Below are 20,249 nucleotides of genomic sequence, written 5' to 3'. Positions count from 1 at the left end.
TTATCTAGTACAAACCAATTTGCCCATTTCAGTGATTTCAGTTTTTTAAATATTATTTTTAAAAACTTTTTTGCTGACCAACATCTTCTCTGCACAAAATCCCCATCGAACTTTAGAGAAGCAATGAAAAGAGAATTTTTTAAAAAATGGAATCCTTTTTCTCCCTTAAAAAGAATATACTAAAAATACTGATAAAATTGAAATGGCTTCTGTCTTTTGCAACCGTTGCGCCACGTTTTTAAAATGACGATTATTGGAGTCTAAGGAAGGGTTGCCATAGCATTGTGCATAATTTAAGCACAGCAGCAAAAGATACCAGCATGCGTGCCGAGCAAAATGAGCGTGTGAGGGAAAAAAAGTAAAATTTTGCGTTCTGTGCACAGTGTCGAACGTGAACGTATTGCACGTTATGTTGCAGATTTACTACAGCTGAGTCATTTCGGGACACTAGTGTGTGTTTCCAGGAAAAAAACGGGAGGAAGGAACCAGGCTGAGGGGCTCACCGGGTTCCCCCAGGCACTCCCAGCACAGACACCGGTATTCCGCGGCGGGCGGCGGCGTGCTTAAAAAAAAAAAAAAAAAGTGCCGCGGCCCCTTTAAGAGCCACAGCACCTTCTCCAAGATACCATCTTGCACCAGGAGTTCACGTAAGCTCTCTACCTACCTTGCTAAATCCCTCCTCCTTTACAGGGTACGACCGGCGGGCGGGGCGAACGAGCCTTTTCATTGGCTTTGCGCGCAAGGCCCTCTCCTTCCTATTGGTTGCAGCGCTCGCCACTCGACGCTATCTCCCCCCTCCTGTGCCGTCGGGCTAGGTTGAGCGAGGGCTCTTGGGTTAGTTCCTGTTAGGCCCCGGCCGGGGGAGTAGGTTGAAGTCCTCTAAGATGCCCGGTGGGCTGAGGCACCCGGAGCTGTGAAGAAGGCGTGAGGAGGCGGCGGGGGGCGACTCGCGGCAGGCCCTACCAAGAGCGGCGGCCGAGCCCGCCTTCCCTGCACCATGCTCATAGAGGATGTGGATGCCCTCAAGTCCTGGCTGGCCAAGTTACTGGAGCCGATGTGAGTGAGGCAGGCTGGGCCGGGGCTGGCGAACGTGGGCGTTGGGGGCCCGCGGGGGCGTGGGGGGAGGGGAAGCGGCGTGGGGGAGGGCGGAGCGGAGGGGCAGCGGTCGGGAGGTCCCGGCGACGTCTTCTCTGTAGTACTATCACCATTGTGGGGGGGGTGGGGGGAGGAGAGCAAGGGACGTAGAGGCGGTGTGGCTTTGGGAACGGGGCGGGGGGGGGGCGGGCGCGGGGAGGACAGCGAGGGCTTTTGAAATACACATTTTGAGGTGCTCAAAAGGGTAGCTGGAAGTGAGGGAATTTAAAATACTGCTCTTTGAGAACTGAGAGACTAATCGGGGCTCTTGAGGGATTTTAGGATTTGAATATCGGGATCTTGAAGGGAATAGCAGGATATTAAGGGTTTTACAAACAATATTATTCCGGGACTAAACGATCTAGAAGCGGAGTATTGGGGACCTTTAGGAAGCATGAAGGAAGAAAAGGAGAACAGGGACATTAAAGGCTTTATAGCGATTACTGATGAATTCTAAGGGTTCAAGAATATTGAATTAAAATAGGGTAGTGGATAGGGATTTGTGGACACTGAAGTGTTTTGGGAATTATTAGGAATTTGATAAGCCTATTAAGGGATGCTATTATTGAGTTGGTAGTGCCAAGAAAGCTGATGATTACCATTAGGGTTTGGGAAAAGTGAGGTTTTTGTAAGTTTGATTGGGGGTTGAAAGGAGTACTCGAGTATCTAATATTATTGGAGAACAGGCTGAAAGGGGTATACCGGCAGCACCAAGGGATTTTTAGATGCAGGTGTTGGAATAATGAAGCGGGTAGTGGAAAGAGTTTTGTAACTACTGAGAGGATTGGGGTGTAGGATTATTGGTGAGGGGCTTGTTTCTGATATCTAGAGTAGTATGGTGGAAATATTGTTGGGACCCTTGAAATAAAGGAATAGCGAAGATACGAACTTTTTGTTGGTTTTGTAACCGTTTTAAAGAGATCAGATGGTGAAGTGTTAAGTTGGGTCACTGGGATATAGGTAGTCTCTGAAAGGTATCTCTGTGAGCGAAGAGGAAAAGCTGGAGGGAGGGTGGGAGGAGGTGATAAACTAACTCTCTTGGGAAAGAAGGCATGGGAAGGGAGGGAATCATTTGTTGCCCCTTTGTCATTTCTACTTATTACTTTTCCTCCTACTGGAGGTGAGGGCTTTCTGGCTGAAAGAAAAGGAGTAGAAGACATGAGCAGACTTTGATTCATTAGATCAGATAATTTTAGTGGAAAAATTGAGTTTTTGCAGAGGTGGAAATAAAGGGTAATTCGGGAGGTGTGGTGAAGTTGGTTGTTAGGAGAGTGCTACTTCCCTGTTTGTCTATTTCCTTGTGCTCCTGAGAAACCCTGTTAACTAACTTTTGATGTTTTGCTATTTCTGTTTCTTGGGGTGGGATTCTAACACCTAGGAAGACTCATTTGTAGTCCAGTGTGTCAGCCTTGTGAAGATGGTAGGATGGGAAAGTGAGACAGCATTAAGGGAATTTTGATGTCTGAAGTGGTATTTGCTTTCTGAGGATGTGTGTATGAGCACAGGTATGAATGAATGTACACTGGGGGCTTCTGAGTTTTACATTAGTGATGGTCTAAGTAAAATGCAAATGACTTCTGGGCACACTTAAGAGTTTTATTGAAGAATATGGGCCTCTTGAGTGTGCATCATACTTTTCCTACATACAGTATCAAGATTGGAGCACAAAGGTGGAAATGGATTGTGATGAAGGTGGGAAATCATGAAGTAGAGTTAGTGAGATTGACCATATATGGAAGAGGCTAAGAATAGAAAAAGGTCTATTAAAATATAGAACAGGAGAACCTTTGTGTTTTTAGTTGGATGGTAGATACTTTTGAAAGTATTAAATGTTGGTAATACTTTTGAAAGTATTAAATGTGTATTTTTAGAAGGTGACAAGTTTTAATATTATAGTTAATTATTTTTTTAAAGCTCCCTAAAATGTTTTGGTCTGGGGAATATTTTTTATTTTTTTCTTATTGTCAGAGTTTAGTTTGGGTGGGAACTTAAGTGTCCCTAGGGTGTTTTCACCAGATTTTTTGGATGATTTATACTGATTTTATTCATATATATTTTGTAATTTTTATGGATAAAAGTTATCTTTCAAAATGATTAGTTTCCCCATTTGTTTTGAGATATATCTTCAACGTAAAGGTCACATCATGCCTCTTTTAAAGATTATTTTTGTTACTATTGTTACTTTTTTAGTGTTAAGAAAGATCTAAAATCACTGCTTAGACTTAATAATATAGATAATTTTCCTAGAACTACAAAATTACAAAATAAACTACAAAGTAAATACTTATTTTTAACTCATATAGGTAATGGTTTTGGGTGAAAGTGTTAATAGTAAAGGCAAGTGGAAATGTCACATATATTCTCATTCTTAGTATGTTGACATGGGAGAGTATTTTTTGTTTAGACATCCTAAAATGTAAGAAATGATATGCTGAAGTGAGTTGTATTTGTAAGTTTACTTTTTGCATATTCCAGATTCAAGAAAATTTTCATGGGAGATTGGCATGTTGCTACAACATAGCATTTCAGAGCAGTTGTCAGGCTTTCATATAATGTAGTTGCAATGGATATGTTTTAATCAGACTGTAGCTATGTACATGATTTCCTGTTGCACTTTCTTATTTAGCTTAATTTAAAATTTTCTAAATTTAGGGAATTCCCTGGTGGTGCAGTGGTTAGGACTCTGTGCTTTCACTATTGTGAACCTGGGTCAATCCCCATTTCGAGAGCTAAGATCCTGCAAGCCACATGGATGGCCAAAAAAAAAAAAAAAAAAGTGACTGAATTATAAAAGGTTTTGATTTTTAGGGATTTTTAAGTATGGTCTACCTTGTCATTAGTGAAATGAAGTCATGTAGCAGAATATTATGAAACCAGTCTAGTTTGTATGTGTTTGTGCCCCATAGACAAATTAGAAATCTCGTTAGAGCTTATCTGTTTCCACTCCTTTTGTAGATGTGGGGCATATCTGTTACCTTATTAGAGGACGGATGGGGAGGGGGAGGAGGGAGTCTAGAAGAAAGCACTTCTGAGCTAGCTGCGGACTACCCAGTACCATTTTCATTGGCAGTGCAGTAAAAGGGAGAGAAACCATCTTAGTCCAGGAGTTTATCTCTTTTCCTACTGCTGCATGAACAGACTGAACACAGATCTTGTTTGGGGTCCTCATCTTTCTTCAGTTTCAAAATCTTCTAGATATCCTAGTTATAGAGACTACTGTAGGGATTATACATGAGTAGGACATGTCATGATTTCTTTTTATTACAAATAACTGCTTACTTGAACTATCTGGACTCCTTAAATATAAGGTTCTAAGTAAATCTAGAGGATAAATCAGCCAGTGGAGAAATTTCTACAAGTTTAGAAAACATTCAAGCAAGCAATTTAAAATAACACACATGCATTTCTACCAAAAATGTTGTCTTTAATGAAGAATGTTTTAAGTTATTTTTTTAATATATATTGAATATGTATAAGTACATCTAATTCACTACTGCTTATTAGGTTTATTGTAAAAATTTGTCTTGTGATAATAATTTTGTAATGTATAGAAATACCAAATCACAGCGTTGTACACCAGCAGCTAACATAAGTGTTTTAAGTCAATTTTACTTCAAAAACAGACAGACAAACTCATAGAAAAAGAGATCAGATTTGTGATTACCAGAGGTGGGGTTGTTTCGAGGAGAGTTGGACGAGGATACTAAGTAGGTACAAACTTCCAGGTACAAGATGTATAGTACTAAGAATGTGAAGCATGATTAATATGATTAACACTGTTGTGTGTTACATATGAAAGTTGAGATAAAATCCTGACTTGTCACGACAAGGAAAAAACGTGTTTTTTGTTTTTATTTTGTATCTGTGTGAAATAAATGTTCACTAAATTTATCATGGTAACATTTCATATATGTAAGTAAAATCATTAATGCTGTACAATTCAGACATACATAGTTCTGTATGTCAATTATATGTCAAACTGAAAGAAAAAAAAAAGCTATGAATCACCCCCCCCAAATTGCCTTGATGCGTATTTTGAAGAGAGTGATAGGGTTTGTAATACTCCCTGGACAGTTGCACTTATCCGTTTATCTGTCGTTTGTTTTGGTAGAGCATCACTGTGCGATGCAGGGCATTTAGTTTCTAGATCTATATTTGAGTCACTGACTTTGGAGAGTTTTCTCACCTTTCTGTGTTAAACAATTATATTAACCTTTTACCTATCTCGCAATGATGCAGACTGTAAAAAGTATTTTATGTACCAGAATCATTAAATATAAATGACTTTTATGGTTTTTGAAATGTGAAAATATATTAAACTATTTTTGCAAAAATACTTATTAATACTAGTGTTAAGTCCTTCTGCCACTTACAGAATAATCAGTCTAGTGCATGACAATTCTCATTGCAGGCCCTAGACAAGAATTGGTAGAGAAACCCTTCAACCTGATGTGCAGTTTCTGTGAGTTTAGGCCATATCAAGGTCTTTGTTAAAAAAAAAAAAAAAAAAAATACTGTAAAACACTGACTTTGTGTCATTTCTGAGTATGATGGGAAAGACACAATAATGTTCATTGGGATAATTCTGTTGACGCAGTGGTCAGGGGGTGTATATTTGGGTTGAACTCTAAAGTTTACATGCTGTTTGTACATTTGCAATCCTTACCAAATTAATTTTGAGTAGAAATCTCTGCAGTTGCTCAAATGGGAAGAAAAATCACCGTGTAGCAGCTTGTTAGATCTCACCTCTTAATAAATGAACTGCAAGAATAAAATGAGTATTTTGTGGGTATGTTCTTAAGACTGAAAAGTATTGATAATTTTCTAAAATGTATGTAGTAACTTCAAAGAATTTATTTCCCTCTAAAGTTCTGTGGGACATATTTAAGGAGACCATTCACTATTTCATAGAAGACTTACTCTGGCCCAAAGACTTCTTGGCAAGTTTTAGTATACTAAGTTAGGAACGTATTTGTTCTTATGTCCTTTGGTCTGACTCCTAAATATTTCTGACTTCACTCTCTCTGGCCCATTTGCTGTAGGTTAGGAGCCATATATTGCCTTCATAGCCTCATTTCCTACCAGTGTCTTGTCTCGTCCTCTCACAGTGTTGTTACTTCATTATTAATCTCTTTGTTTAGCCATTTGATATTTTGTACTATAATTTTTTTTTTTTCATTTCCTTGTGACTGAGGGGCAAGGTCTGTCTTGCTCAAAGTAATTCCATTACCCAGCAAGAAGGTTGTCATTTCCTTAACATTTAGTAAATGTCTAATCAGTGTCCTTGTATGTGTATTTAGGTTGGTCACAATTAGAAAAGTATGATTTTTTTTTTTTAAGTAGTCTCATTTTCTGAGTGTGTCTGTGCTAGGGTATCACAATGGTGTCTGCAACTGAGTAACATCTATTTTTCCCCTCCAGATAAATCTAGGGATATTTTCTTTCGCGTCGTCTTCATTCATGAAAGCCCCTAACTAATAATGGGGAATATGAAAGCTTTCATTTGAAAAGACGTGGAAGAACCAATATTTTTGTTTCCTACACAATAGTAGTAATGCAGTAGCCACCAGCTAAGCATATTGAGAAAATCAGATTACTAAAAGTATCTCTAAGGCTGAGTTGATAGCTCAGCGGATGTGTTAATACCTGCAATGGTGATTTCATTAAGAAGAAAAAAGACAGATTTGAGATTTTTACAGATAAGACATTTCTGGGCAATATTTCTATTAACTTCTCATGATAAAAATTCATTCTAAGCAATTTTTATTCTTTTAAATAAAAATAGATAATGGAAACATGTTTGTAGAACATTATGCAAGATGTGAGTTTTAAAGAATCCTTATTTGTAACTTCCACTAAACTTTAGGAAACTTCTTATGGTTCTTTATTTTAACTGAAAAGTGATTACCAATTGAGGCTTAGAACACATTAATTTGTTGTGCAGATACACATTAGAAAAAATGTATATGCTGTGATAGATTTTACTTGCATGGAATTGAAACTGAGTTTTAGTTCCACAGGTAAGCTGTCTCCCTGGTTTTGAATGGATCACTTGATTTGTCTTTACATGTTTACAAATTTAGGCATCTGTAAAATGAATAATAATTGATCGTGCTGTTAAGGGGTTTCCCAGGTGGGTCTAATGGTAAAGAACCCACCTGCCAGTGCAAGAGACATAGGAGATGTGGGTTTGATACCTGGGTTGGGAAGATTCCCTGGAGGAAAGCATGGCAACTCACTCCAGTATTCTTGCGTGGAGAATCCCATGGACAAAGGAGCCTGGTGGGCTTCAGTTTGTAAGATTGCAAAGAAACACAACTGAAGCAACTTAGCACGTGCACACACATGCTATTAAGACCTTTTAAAGACTATAGAATAGTACTTTTTGGTGTATATTATTACCTTTCCTAATCTCTTTGTTATAATGGAAGCCCCTTTTTGTCTAGAAACATGTGTTTAACATAGCCATGGCCCCATAATTTTAAAATCTCTTTCCAAGATATACTTTGTCCCTATAGTTAAGCAGAAATGAATTTCCATAAGCTTTGGTTATAAATGAAGAGCTAAAAGGGATTTTTTAAAAAAATTAATTATTTTGGCTGCACTGGGTCTTAACTGCAGCATATGGGGTCTTTGATCTTTCATTGCAGCATGTGAACTCTTAGCTGCGGCATGTGGGATCTAGTTCCCTGAGCAGGGATTGAAACCCAGATCCCCTGCTTTAGGAGAGTGGAGTCTTAGCCATTGGACCACTGGGGAAGTCCCAAGAGCAAAAAGATTTTAAATACTCTTTGGGTACTGTTTTTGTGTAAGAGAAGTAGGAAGTGGCCCTGCATTCGTCTTGTAACCTATCAAAGTCTTGCTACTGCTGCTGCTAAGTCGCTTCAGTTGTGTCCGACTCTGTGCAACCCCATAGACAGCAGCCCACCAGGCTCCCCCGTCCCTGGGATTCTCCAGGGAAGAACACTGGAGTGGGTTGCCATTGCCTTCTCCAATGCATGAAAGTGAGAAGTGAGAGTGAAGTCGTGTCCTACTTTTAGCAACCCCATGGACCGCAGTCTACCAGGCTCCTCCATCCATGGGATTTTCCAGGCAAGAGTACTGGAGTGGGGTGCCATTGCCTTCTCCATCAAGGGTCTTAGTCATGCTCATAATTTTGTGACATACTTCTGAAAGTCTTTTTGCTCTACTATTAGTACTGGTATCATGTCCGTATCAGTGAAAGTCTCTAAGTCATGTCTGACTCTGCAACCCCATGGACTGTACAGTCCATGGAATTCTCCAGGCCAGAATACTGGAGTGGGTAGCCTTTTCCTTGTCCAGGAAAGTTGGTACCATAGCTACTATTATAGTATGGCTACTACCATAGCTACTATTATAGTATAGCTACTATAATAGCAGCTATAATATTATATAGCTATTATATAGCTATAATAGTAGCTATTTTAATAGTAGCTATAATAGTAGCTACTATTATAGTAGCTATTATAGCTACTATTGGTACCATAGCTACTATAATATTTTAATTGTCAGTTTTAAAAGAGTATATGGTAAGTGGTGATGAAAGAATAAATGAGAGCAATCATAAAGGTACAAAAAAAAAATCACAGCAAAAACTTCCCAATGTATTTGTTTCATCATTCAATTGATGTGACTCATTGTTTCAGACTGGTGATTTCCTTCATTCTTAGTGCACTTTATGGATACATAGTAGGAGCTGTTAAATTTAAATGGTCCCATTCCTTTGGTTATAAATGTGCTTTTTGTATTTGGTGCAGAATTCTAACTATCATTTATTAACAATCACTTGTTCATTCACATTAAACAAATATTTAGAATCTATAATCACTCTTTTCTTGGTGTCTACTCTTACCTTCTTGTAACTATTCATCTTGAGTTTTATCACTGTTACATCAAAATGTATTTCATCAGAAACGGCCTAATTCTGCATTTGTTTTTTAGAGTCTGAATACTAACTATATGTAGAAGATAACCTGGATTTGTTTAACTCCCCTCATTTTCCAGTAATCTCAGTTTTGCCTGTTTCTCACGGGAAACCTCATACTCTTACTCAGTGTTATACCTGTTAGGTCCTGAGACTCCTTGAAGGTTCCCATAAGATCAGGGAAAATAACATTGCTTCTTTTCTGCCATTCTTAGTTATTTAAATAAGTAAATCCTTTCTCTCTGTGTTTAGAATGTAAGTGGAGACGCTGTATGTCCATTTTAGAATTTAGCAGTTGGATTTATTAAGGTAATCTGTTCATAATTCTCCAAAATACAGTCGTTTTATTTAAGGATCCCAGCTTTCTTTTAATGAATACATAACTCATCATCTGTGTACTTAGACTCCTAGTGCAGTCTGACATTTGCCCATCATTTTTTTTTAAGTTAGTTTTGAGTTTTATAAAATTGATAGAATTGAAATTTGGTCTCAGAATTTGGTGCATAAATGTTTTAAAAGTATACACTAGAAAGGAAGTAAGGGTGTTGTTTTTTACTTACTAATCTCATAATGTTATTGGAAATGTGATTGATACCTTGAGCTGAAACTTTTTTAACTTTCTGATTTATAGTAGAGGCCCAAGGATCATAGAATAAGATTAGTGTTTTATAGGGATATAATCATTTTGCTTGCATAATGATTTTACTTCCTGTCATTCTGAGTTTTTTTCATTTTATCTTCACAACAGTGCTGTGAAGCCACAAAGGCTTTATGATACTTAAATGTACATTTATGGGGAAAATAGAATATAAATATATAAGCATGTGTATGTATATTTTTTATAAGAAGAAAACTTTCTATTACTTGTAATATATATAAAATATTAAGTCTGGTGGATTGCTGTACATTAGGAGTTGGCAACTCAAGGATCTTGTGCTGCCCTGGCATAAGAGATAATTTGGAATGTCAAAGTCAGGTTACTACTGACTAGAAAAAAAGTGACGTAGATAAAGGTTCTCTCTGCTGCCCTTTCACCACTTCTCTTATCCTTCCTGTTCTAACTCCCCAATCTTTTCTTTCTTCCTAATAGCTGCTGAAGTTTTTGCCAATAAAATTTAAGGTGACATGCTTTTTGTGTTCTTACTTTTTGTCTTAAAATGATCCTTAAGATACTCACTGAGAAGATTAGAGGTAGAAATTGCCATTTTTAGATGTTGGTGCTTGGCGTTACAGAGAATGGAAAAGCTGTCCCCTGCTTTTTCATTGATCACTCAGAACAGAGTTCCTGAACAGATCTATAGCCCTTCTACAGCCTGGGAGTCAAGCTGCACCTTAAGAGTCCATTGCCACCCTTTCCCTATTACCATTGAGAGTAAATAAATATAGATTCAGTCCAAAGTTCTGAGTATAATTGGAACATTGAAAATAGGAGGCACGTTATTTTATAAAAATAAGCAGGAAAAGGAAAACTTAACTGTAATATATATATAAATATGCTCTTTGTTAATGATAGTTGCCTGTGTTTGCAGTCATTTTTTAAAATAAAGTTTCTTACTTGAAGCCTTCCAAAATAGGGGTGGTTTCATTAATGGCATCAGTATTTGAAAAAAATGTTTAAAAATGCTTATTTTCTCTTTGTCTAACTAGATGTGATGCTGACCCTTCAGCCTTAGCCAACTATGTTGTAGCACTGGTCAAGAAGGACAAACCTGAGAAAGAATTGAAAGCCTTTTGTGCCGATCAACTTGACGTATTTTTACAAAAAGGTAATTATTATAGCCTTCAACCAAGTATTTAAATAGAGATTTTAAATTTAAAACTTCCTGATAAAATCTTGAAGCTTGAAAGGAAAGAAATTGGTCATAGTTGTTTCAATACTTGAATATACCTATTCATGCTTAATTATTTATTGTGTATTCGGCAAAATTTTTTTCCCTTTCCTATTCTGCTCCTCTCCAATATTGAGGCAGTGGTAATTCAAGTATTTTTTAAGTGAATGAATCCTTGGAGCTTGTGGTAGAGCCTAAGTTAATGGTTAAAGAGTAACAATTTTAAAGATAATGAAGGTGCTTATTCTTACTGTTTATTAAGACAATGAAGGTAACTGTTTTTCTCCTTCTTGACTGGGGCTTTTTGATATGCAAGAAGAAATGGGCATGCTCCTCTTCTCTGTGTGTCTTTAACTTCTCATCTTCTTAGCAAAATCTTTTTCCTAGCCTGTGGAGCTTCCTGGGGGCCTCCTTGCTGCTTCTCTGACCTCATCTCCTACCACTCCCTGTCATTTGTTCCATTCTAGCCACATGGACCACCTTGCTGTTTCGTTCAGCATGGCAAACATGTTCCCAGCTGAGGGCTTTTGAACACTGTTTTACCCTTGCTTGAAACACGATTTCTCATGGTTTCTGGCCTCTTCTCAAATGTCATCTTCTCAGGGTGGTTTCCCCTGAACATCCTACATACAGTATAGGTCACTCTCTCCTCTTCCCATTTTTGCTTTATTATTTTTTCATGGCATTTGTTACTCCCTGTCATGTTATATGTTAATCTGCCTGTTTATCTGTGTGTCTCTCGCCACCTCCCGTATATCTTTTCCTTTGTTAAAATTGGAGAGTCGAAACATACAGACTTGACATATAGAAGGTACTCAATAAATATTGTTGAATGGACAAACAGGAATGTGGATATTTTGTATTTACTAGTTGAGATAGTTGTTAGTAATGAGAAAGGATCCTTTAGCTCAAGTATCTTCTGAAAAAGAAAAGAGTCATATGGCTTCTCAGTCTGAAACAAAGGATTATATATTTTTTGTGCGTTATTAAGGCTTTTTTTACAAAATTAATATAGAATTCTTTCAGTACAGATGAGTATTTTCTAAATGTTATTAATTAATATTGCTTAGTTTTAACTAAAGATAGTCATAATGTGTGTATCTTTTAAATTACAAAAATAATACATGTTTTAAAAAGTGCTTTAGAAATACAGAGACATGTGAAAACAGTCTTCTGATCATAAAGTCTTTCGAATGGTCTGATTAATTTGTCTTAAAGTTATGTGTAAGAAGAGCTTACCATTTTATAATCATGGAAATGCTTACTGCACAAATTAATAACCTAAAAAGTTTATGAAAAAATGCTTTTCTGAAGGAAAAATTTGACATTTTAGAAATAGTTATTTGTGTAAAATGTGTAACAGTTGCAGTGTAAGCAGAACCTGTATTATACTTTAAATATCCTCTTTAGCTCTTCCTGAGGGGTAGGACCCATGGAAGTGACTTAAATTTGTTAAATAACATAATATAAATATCTTGACATTTAATTTTTAATAACTTCCTCTGGTTCTCTCCATTAAAGAGTCTGAAAAAGTTAACAAAATAGAGCAGCCTTTTTCATGTTTTACTTAAAACATAAAATGATGTTTTCATATCATTCTCATGTCAAAATTTATTTTTCAACTAATTCAAAAATATTTTAAATATTTGAGTAGGCAATTTAGTTAATCTAACAATATAAAGGTATATCATGAAAGTCTCTCTCACCTCATCTGATCCCTTCCCACCCCCAGTGCATTACCTTGTCATTTTTGTGTCCTTTCAGAGTTTTCTTTAATGCAAATATATATGGATACAATATTTAATTTTATATCTTGGAGCATTGATAATATCAGTACTTACTCTTTTTATAGGTGCTGTGTGTTATTGTTTGATTGTCATATGATTTAGTCTCTTATTCATGGAAATTTGGGTTGTAGCCAATCTTTTACATACTCAAACAAGCAACCTTGCATATAAATCATTTTGTACATGTGCAAGTATCTTTAAAGGGTTTTAAACCCCAGAAGTGGGATTCTCCCCCATAAGGGTTAGACTCATTTTTAGTTCCACCAGCTGTGAATGAGATGTCCCACTTTCCTCAACTTTGCCAATAGAGTGTGTTGTCAAACATTTGGTTATCTACTAGTCATTCCTCATTTCCCTTTGTGTAACACTTACATATTATATTTTCTCCTTAGAAACTTCAGGTTTTGTGGATAAGCTATTTGAAAGTCTCTATACTAAGAACTACCTTCCTCCTTTGGAACCAGTTAAGCCTGAGCCAAAACCACCAGTCCAAGAAAAAGAAGAAATTAAAGAAGAGGTAATGTAAAGTTTTCTTTTGCTTGCAGGGACTTCTTAGGTCTTATTACCAGTATCATCCTCAGTTGGTACTTGACCTCTGTAAAAATTATTCTCTTTTAATTGGACATAGAGAATGGACTGATGGGTTGCACCGGGGAAGAGGACTGGGGAAGAGGTGGAATGGGAGTTTGAGGTTTGCAGATGTAAACTTTCATATACAGAATGGATAAACAGCATAGTCCTGCTGTACAGCACAAGGAACTCTATTCAAGATCCTATGATGATAAACCATAATGGAAAAGAATATAAAGTGTGTGTGTGTGTGTGTGTGTGTATATATATATATATATATATATGTAACTGAATCACTTTGCTGTACAGCAGTAATTAGCACAACATTGTAAATCAATTACACATCAGTTAAAAAAAAAGAATGGGCTCCCAGTATGTTTTTTCAGGTAATGGAAATACGAAGAAACTTTTCTTCTATATTGGATAATGTATAATTTTTGGTTTAAGTTATAGGTTAGGGAATTCTGGTGGTCCTTGTTAGTATAGTGGTGAGTATCCCCACCTGTCATGTGGGAGCCCAGGGTTTATTTCCCTGATGGGAAGGCAACATGCCCTTGGGCTTCCCTGATGGCTCAGATAGTAAAGAATCTGCCTGCAATGCAGGAGACCCAGGTTTGATCCCTGGATTGGGAAGATTCCCTGGAGAAGAGAATGGCAACCCACTCCAATATTCTTACCTGGAGAATTCCATGGGTAGAGGAGCCTGGTGTATTAAAGTCCATGAGGTCGCAAAGAGTTGGTCAGGACTGAGTGACGAATGCTTTCACTTTAGGGCTTCTCTGATGGCTCAGTTGGTAAAAAACCTGCCTACAATGCAGGAGACATGGAAGAAGATGCAGGTTCGATCCCTGGGTCGGGAAGAATCCCCTGGGAAGGAAATTGCACCCCACTTCAGTATTCTTGCCTGGAAAGTCCCATGGATAGAGGAGCCTGGCGGGCTCCAGACCAGGCTCCAGTCCATGGGGTCGCAGAGTCGGACACCGCTGAGCAGCCAAGCATGCAGCGTGCAGCACTTAGGGCTCTGTGCTTTCATTGCTGAGAGCATTGGTTTAATCCCTGGTCAGGGAAATTTTTTTAAAAAAGGTATAGGTTACATTTTTGTATAATAAGTTAAAATTTTTGCAACATGTATCCTTTTTTAGAGTCATTGAAGGTCAGTGGATTGAAAGTGTCTGTTTGAAAGACAGTTCCTTTTAATGAGGAAAATTACATTATCTTGAGTTTTGAAAAAAGTTAAAGAAAAAAAACCAAATTGTTACACTATTTCATTTTGTATCTTTGCAGTAAATCTTAATTTTGAAAATTATGAAAAATAGATATCAGCTTCTATGTATACTACCTCAAATGTCTGGCCTTTTTTTCCATTTTCTTAGCTTTTATACATAACCCACCCAATTGTTATTACTGACAAATAATAGCTTGTAGAATAGTGTGTAAATATAATAGTTTATAGTAATTGTTAGATAACATTGAAGGGAGGAAGTTGTCTTTTTTGTACCTTCAGCCACTTGCCATCCTCATAAATATTTAATAGGTATCTCTAAAAGGTTATATTTTTAAAGCCTCCAAATATTCTTGTATATAAAAGTAACAATAACTCCTTAATATCAGATACCCAATTGTTCATAATGTCCATTTTTTTCCCCATTCGTTTGAGTCAAGATCTAAATAATCAAGTTGGCTGAAGTGTCTTTTTTTTTTGTTTTAAATTCCTTCTTACGTATTCCCTCTCACTTCCCTCATGCCAAGGTTACTGCTACTCTGATCTCTAATACAGTGTAAAGAAGTGAAGTTGCTCAGGCGTGTCCGACTCTTTTCCACCCCATGGATTGTAGCCCACCAGGCTCCTTGGTCCATGGAATTTTCCAGGCATGAATACTGGAGTGGGTTGCCATGCCATTTCCTTCTCCAGGGGATCTTCCTGACTTAGGGATTGAACCCAGGTCTCCTGCATTGTAGGCAGACACTTTACTGTCTGAACTACCAGGGATACAGTGTATTCTTGTTTTTTTCAGTTTATGTAATAAGAATCATACAGACTTTTAAAAAAATCTGTACAAATCAAGCATTTTATTTATATAGCAAGGAAGCACTCATTTATTTTCAACTTAAATATACTTGAGATTAAAAATCATGTTTGGCAATATACTGCAGGATGCTGAATAAGACTTCACCCATATTGCTTTGGATTTCTTGATCTTTGTATGTTTTCCATACCCATGGGAACAATTAATTTAGCTTCCTTAACCTACTGGATGCTACCTGGATGTAAAAGTCTTATACTCTTTTGTCTAGCTTCCTTAGCTTATTTTTACCTGAGATTCATTCATATTGTGCATGCCCTTTTGACTTTTTTAAACAGCTTGTTGATATGTAATTCACCAACTTTACAATTCAACTATTTAATGTATATAAATGTGATAATTTTCATTGTATTCAGAATTGTATAACCATCTCCATAATCCATTTTAGAACATTTTCAGCATCTAAAAAAGAAACTTCATGCTCATTAAGCCATTACTTCCAGGTGCTTCCAGTCCCAGTCCTCACCCCAGGCAATATACTAAACTATTTTCAGTCTCATTAAATTTGCTTATTCTGGACATTTCATATAAATGGAAGTACACAGTATGTAATCTTCTGTGGCAGGCTTCTTCTGCTTAGCATAACACTTAAAAGGTTCCTCCACATTGTAACATGTATCAGGACCTCTTTTATTTTTCATGGCTGAATAATATTCCATTTTATGAATATATCACATTTTCTTTATCCAGTCATCAGTTGATGGATATTTGTATTAATAGGCAAATAGTTAATACTTTTATGTATCATAAATAATACTGCTATGAACATTCATGCACAGGTTTTTGTTTGGCTGTATGTTTTTATTATTTTGGGTCCTTTAAGTTTTGAAGAATAGGTTTTCCCGTTAGAAAAACTAATTAGTAGTTTAGAAAATTACTTCCCTAAAATTAGGAAAATTCAAGGAGTGAATTAATAGATGTCCATTAAAAAAAACTTTAGAGAATATACAAAAGCAAAAAGAAGGATAAAGTTCTCCAAGTTGACATCTTTTAAGTCTCTTTATATCTTTTAACCCCCTGCTTCCTACTTACCTATATATCTCTCTTCTTTTCATCACCCCCTTTTTTCCCTTAAATTTTATTTTGTTGAAGAAAATGACTGAAGAAACTCAGTCATTTGCTGAGCAAGTCATTTTTGCTCAGCAAAAAAACTGAGTCATTTGCCCCAGAAACTGGAGTTTTTGACTCTGGATTTTGCTGATTGTATCCTCTGTATTTCCTGTGAATTGGTAGAGAGAATGATTTTTAAATATAGTTTAAGAATTGTAGAATGTTTTTGTCAGCAACATATGGTTGTCATATTGTGGCTGCCATTTTATGTTGCCTGGATTTTACTAAATTGTTATCTTCTGTTCCATTCACTCATTTCCTGATTTGTGTATTTTTAAACGAGCCTCTCATTAGATGGGCATTTGTTTAGCTCTTCCAGATGTCTTCATTTGTCTTAATTTCTCTCTAGTAAAGGCCATGTGTGTATATATATATTTTAACTTATTTATTTTTGGCTGTGCTGGGTCTCCGTTGCTCGTGTAGGCTTTGTCTAGTTGCAGGGGCTGCTCTCTAGTTGTGGTATGCGGGTGTCCCATTGAGATGGCTTTTCTTGTTGTGGAACACAGGCTCTAGGTACCTGGGCTCAGTGGTTGTGATGCATGGGCTTAGTTGCCCTGAGGCATGTGGGATCTTCCCAGACCAGAGATTGAACCCATGTCCCCTGCATTGGCAGGTGGATTCTTTACTGCTCGACCACCAGGGAAGTGCCATGTATTTGTTCTGAGATTAACTTGTGTTTAAAAAACTTTAATAGAATCACTAGTTCTGTATTTCTGGTCAATCTTGACTTTAAGTTTTAAAAGAAGCCTTAACATTTCCAATAATTCTGATACCATTTTTCCATAATTCACATGAAATACTTAGTTTTATAGCAGTGGTTAACCATTTGTTCCTTAAACTTTGTCTATGAAATAAATCTAAAGTTCTCCTCAAATGAATTATATTGTGAATATATTTTATAATTAGGAAAACACACAAACCATTTTACTATATGATACTTAGAAGTAGACATTTGTTATTTTTACTGTTACATTTTAAAGAATGAATTAATGTTTTCCTCCTACACTGCTATTAGGATGATATTTAAAATTTAACATATTGCTGTTAAAGTAATTTCAACATCTTTTTTTACTTCTTCCGGTTGACCAACTTTGGGGGATGTGATTGGACTTTAATATTTAAGTATATTTATGCCCTCTCTTGTTGCCAGAAAGATTTATCAAGTGGATGTGTTTCATAATTTATGGAAGAACTGTTCTTATTTCTAATGAATATTTTCATGTAGGTGTTTCAGGAGCCAGCAGAGGAAGAACGAGATGGCAGAAAAAAGAAATACCCTAGTCCCCAGAAGACTCGTTCAGAATCTAGTGAACGAAGGTTTGTGTTTATCTTTAATTAGGAAAATATTGATAACTCACTTTTCAGTTACCTTATAAGGACATTAGCAGGATTTTTGACATATGCTCTACTCCTCTCATTGTAAAATGATTAAAGAAGTAATTTTTTTTTCCATTCCCTGTGTTTTTTGTCTTTGTCATACTTTCTCTTCCTTTTATAAACAGTGATCATTATGTGCTTTCCCCAGGAGCTCAGGGGTGGGAACAGTCTCCTTAGAGAATATTAATGAAATGTTCCATTTGGTTAGGGGTGCTCAGTATTAAAATTGTCCATAGCATTTTATATTACAAGTAGTGCAATTTATATGTTGATTCTTCAGCCTACCATCAAAAAATTAGTTTTTGTTTAGGAACTCTTTGTTTTGAACTTTTTGTCTTTTCTAGTTTTAAATATGTTTTTCCTTTTACCCCTCCCCATGCTTTGGATTCACCTCTTTTTTTCATTTCTCCCCACCCAGTATACTTGAAGGGAATGTTTTTTCTTTTTATGTAATGGATTAGAGGAATTACGCAGTGGTTTTACGGCTCTCTGGAAAAGCTTAGAAGTTACGAATTTTGATGAATCACAGGATAATTCATATTCCGGATTTGTTTTCTGTCCTGGTTTCTATAGTGTATCTATGGCTTTCATATCTGTATATTACAGGACACGGGAGAAGAAAAGAGAAGATGGCAAGTGGAGAGACTATGACCGGTACTATGAGCGGAATGAACTGTACCGTGAGAAATATGACTGGAGAAGAGGCAGGAGTAAGAGCCGGAGTAAGAGCCGAGGCCTGAGTCGAAGTCGGAGTCGAAGCCGGGGGCGCAGCAAAGACCGGGATCCAAATAGGAGTGTTGGTGAGTCCAAGTGGCTTCCCCCTAAAACTCCATAGTTGCTTATCTTCTTGTATCAGGGGTGTCAGAACATCACTTTGATGGAAACACTGAAGGCAACAGGAGAAGGAGGCGGCAGAGGATGAAATGGTTAGATAGCATCACTGACTTAATGGATATGAATCTAAGCAAACTCCGGGATATAGTGAAGGACAGGCAAGCCTGGCGTGCTGCAGTCAGTCCATGGGGTCACAAAGAGTCAGACATGACTTAGGGACTGAACACCAACAAGCAACCTTTAATATATCTGAGCAATGTACAATCTGTAATTGTGTCACAAAATCTTGATTTTTGTTACAAAGTCAGGGCTCTATTCTCAGGGTGGAGTCAAAGGAGTTTGAAGAAAAAGAAGCCATTTGTTCATGTATCATAGGACATGTCTAAATTTAAGTCATTTTGTATAATTGAATGTCCTTTAATCAACAAAACTATTACTGGTGGGAGAGGGTTGCCTCTTTCCATACCCACACCCCCACCCCCTGCCTGAAAATAATTGATTTGCTTTAAGGTTGGCTAGAGTATTTAAAAAGAAAAAAATAGCAGTAGATTACTGAGATCCCAACCTCTGATATCCCAGGATATCAATTTGAAAGTCAGTTCTTAGCATTCTTACTAAGTCAGTAGAGAAACTGATCTTTCTTCATTATGTATTCATGTTGATGTTATAAAAGATGATTTTATACAAGTTACTGGTGAAGATCCATCACACTGTTGATTTTCCTGGTTTTAAACTATAGTAATAATGAGAGCATTTTAAAATATGGACAGCTTAGTAAGTTTACCTCAGTATTCTCATCTTGCCTTTTCTGTGAGAAAATAAATATAGTTTAACAACATAGAAGTCTGGTCTTACTTGTTTCTTGTCTTTATTTTGTCTCCAAAGCAGAACATAGAGAAAGATCAAAGTTTAAGAGTGAAAGGAATGACTTGGAGAGCTCCTATGTGCCTGTGTCTGCACCAGCTCCAAACTCTTCTGAGCAGTATTCCTCGGGGGCACAGTCTATTCCCAGCACTGTTACTGTGATCGCACCTGCGCACCACTCTGAAAACACAACGGAGAGTTGGTCTAATTACTATAATAATCATAGCTCTTCCAATTCTTTTGGTCGAAACCCACCACCAAAGAGGCGATGCAGAGATTATGATGGTAAAAATTCTCTTTTACATTGTACCCCAGAGTATTAGTAAAGTAAATGTTGCTAGTAGTGCATACCATTTCATTACAGTCTGGATGTTATTAAAAGGGATGAGTGAGGAGGAGAATCTCTTCTAGCATATGCTTCTTTACTTGTTGGACGTAATAATTTGGTTCTTGTTAACATAGTATTCAGATTTGACCCTTTAATTTATGTTTTGTTTTCCTCTTTACTTCTGACACTGTAATCACACTGCAAAATTTGGTAGACACTAGGAATTGTCATTTTTTTTGTGTGCTGTTTGACCCTGGGGATTTGTTAAGCATGTATAATCTACTTACAGTTTTAACTTGCTAACTTTCCATTTGAATGAATGGTGTTATGTGTGCATTTATTTTAATTTTTTATTATGGGAATATTTTAAATATTCACAAAAATTCA

At 36.8% G+C, this 20,249-nt stretch overlaps 1 protein-coding gene across 2 annotated transcripts in view; it reads left to right on the top strand.

The window, feature by feature from the left end:
- Positions 1-802: 802 nt before the first annotated feature.
- The window catches only part of RBM27 (RNA binding motif protein 27), a 61,742-nt gene continuing 42,295 nt past the window's right edge, over positions 803-20,249 (top strand). Inside the window, exons 1-6 of one of the 2 annotated variants that reach the window (XM_040239796.1) lie at positions 803-1,056; positions 10,727-10,845; positions 13,088-13,212; positions 17,685-17,776; positions 18,443-18,636; positions 19,556-19,819. In XM_040239796.1, the coding sequence (XP_040095730.1) occupies positions 998-1,056; positions 10,727-10,845; positions 13,088-13,212; positions 17,685-17,776; positions 18,443-18,636; positions 19,556-19,819 (853 nt within the window). In that variant the 5' untranslated portion in view covers positions 803-997. The remainder of the gene's footprint in view (positions 1,057-10,726; positions 10,846-13,087; positions 13,213-17,684; positions 17,777-18,442; positions 18,637-19,555; positions 19,820-20,249) is intronic. The other variant, XM_040239797.1, reaches the window with a different exon arrangement.

This window comes from Oryx dammah, unplaced genomic scaffold (genome assembly GCF_014754425.2).
Source record: "Oryx dammah isolate SB20612 unplaced genomic scaffold, SCBI_Odam_1.1 HiC_scaffold_5, whole genome shotgun sequence".
Lineage (NCBI taxonomy): Eukaryota > Metazoa > Chordata > Mammalia > Artiodactyla > Bovidae > Oryx > Oryx dammah.
This window is presented reverse-complemented; position numbering and strand designations above follow the sequence as displayed.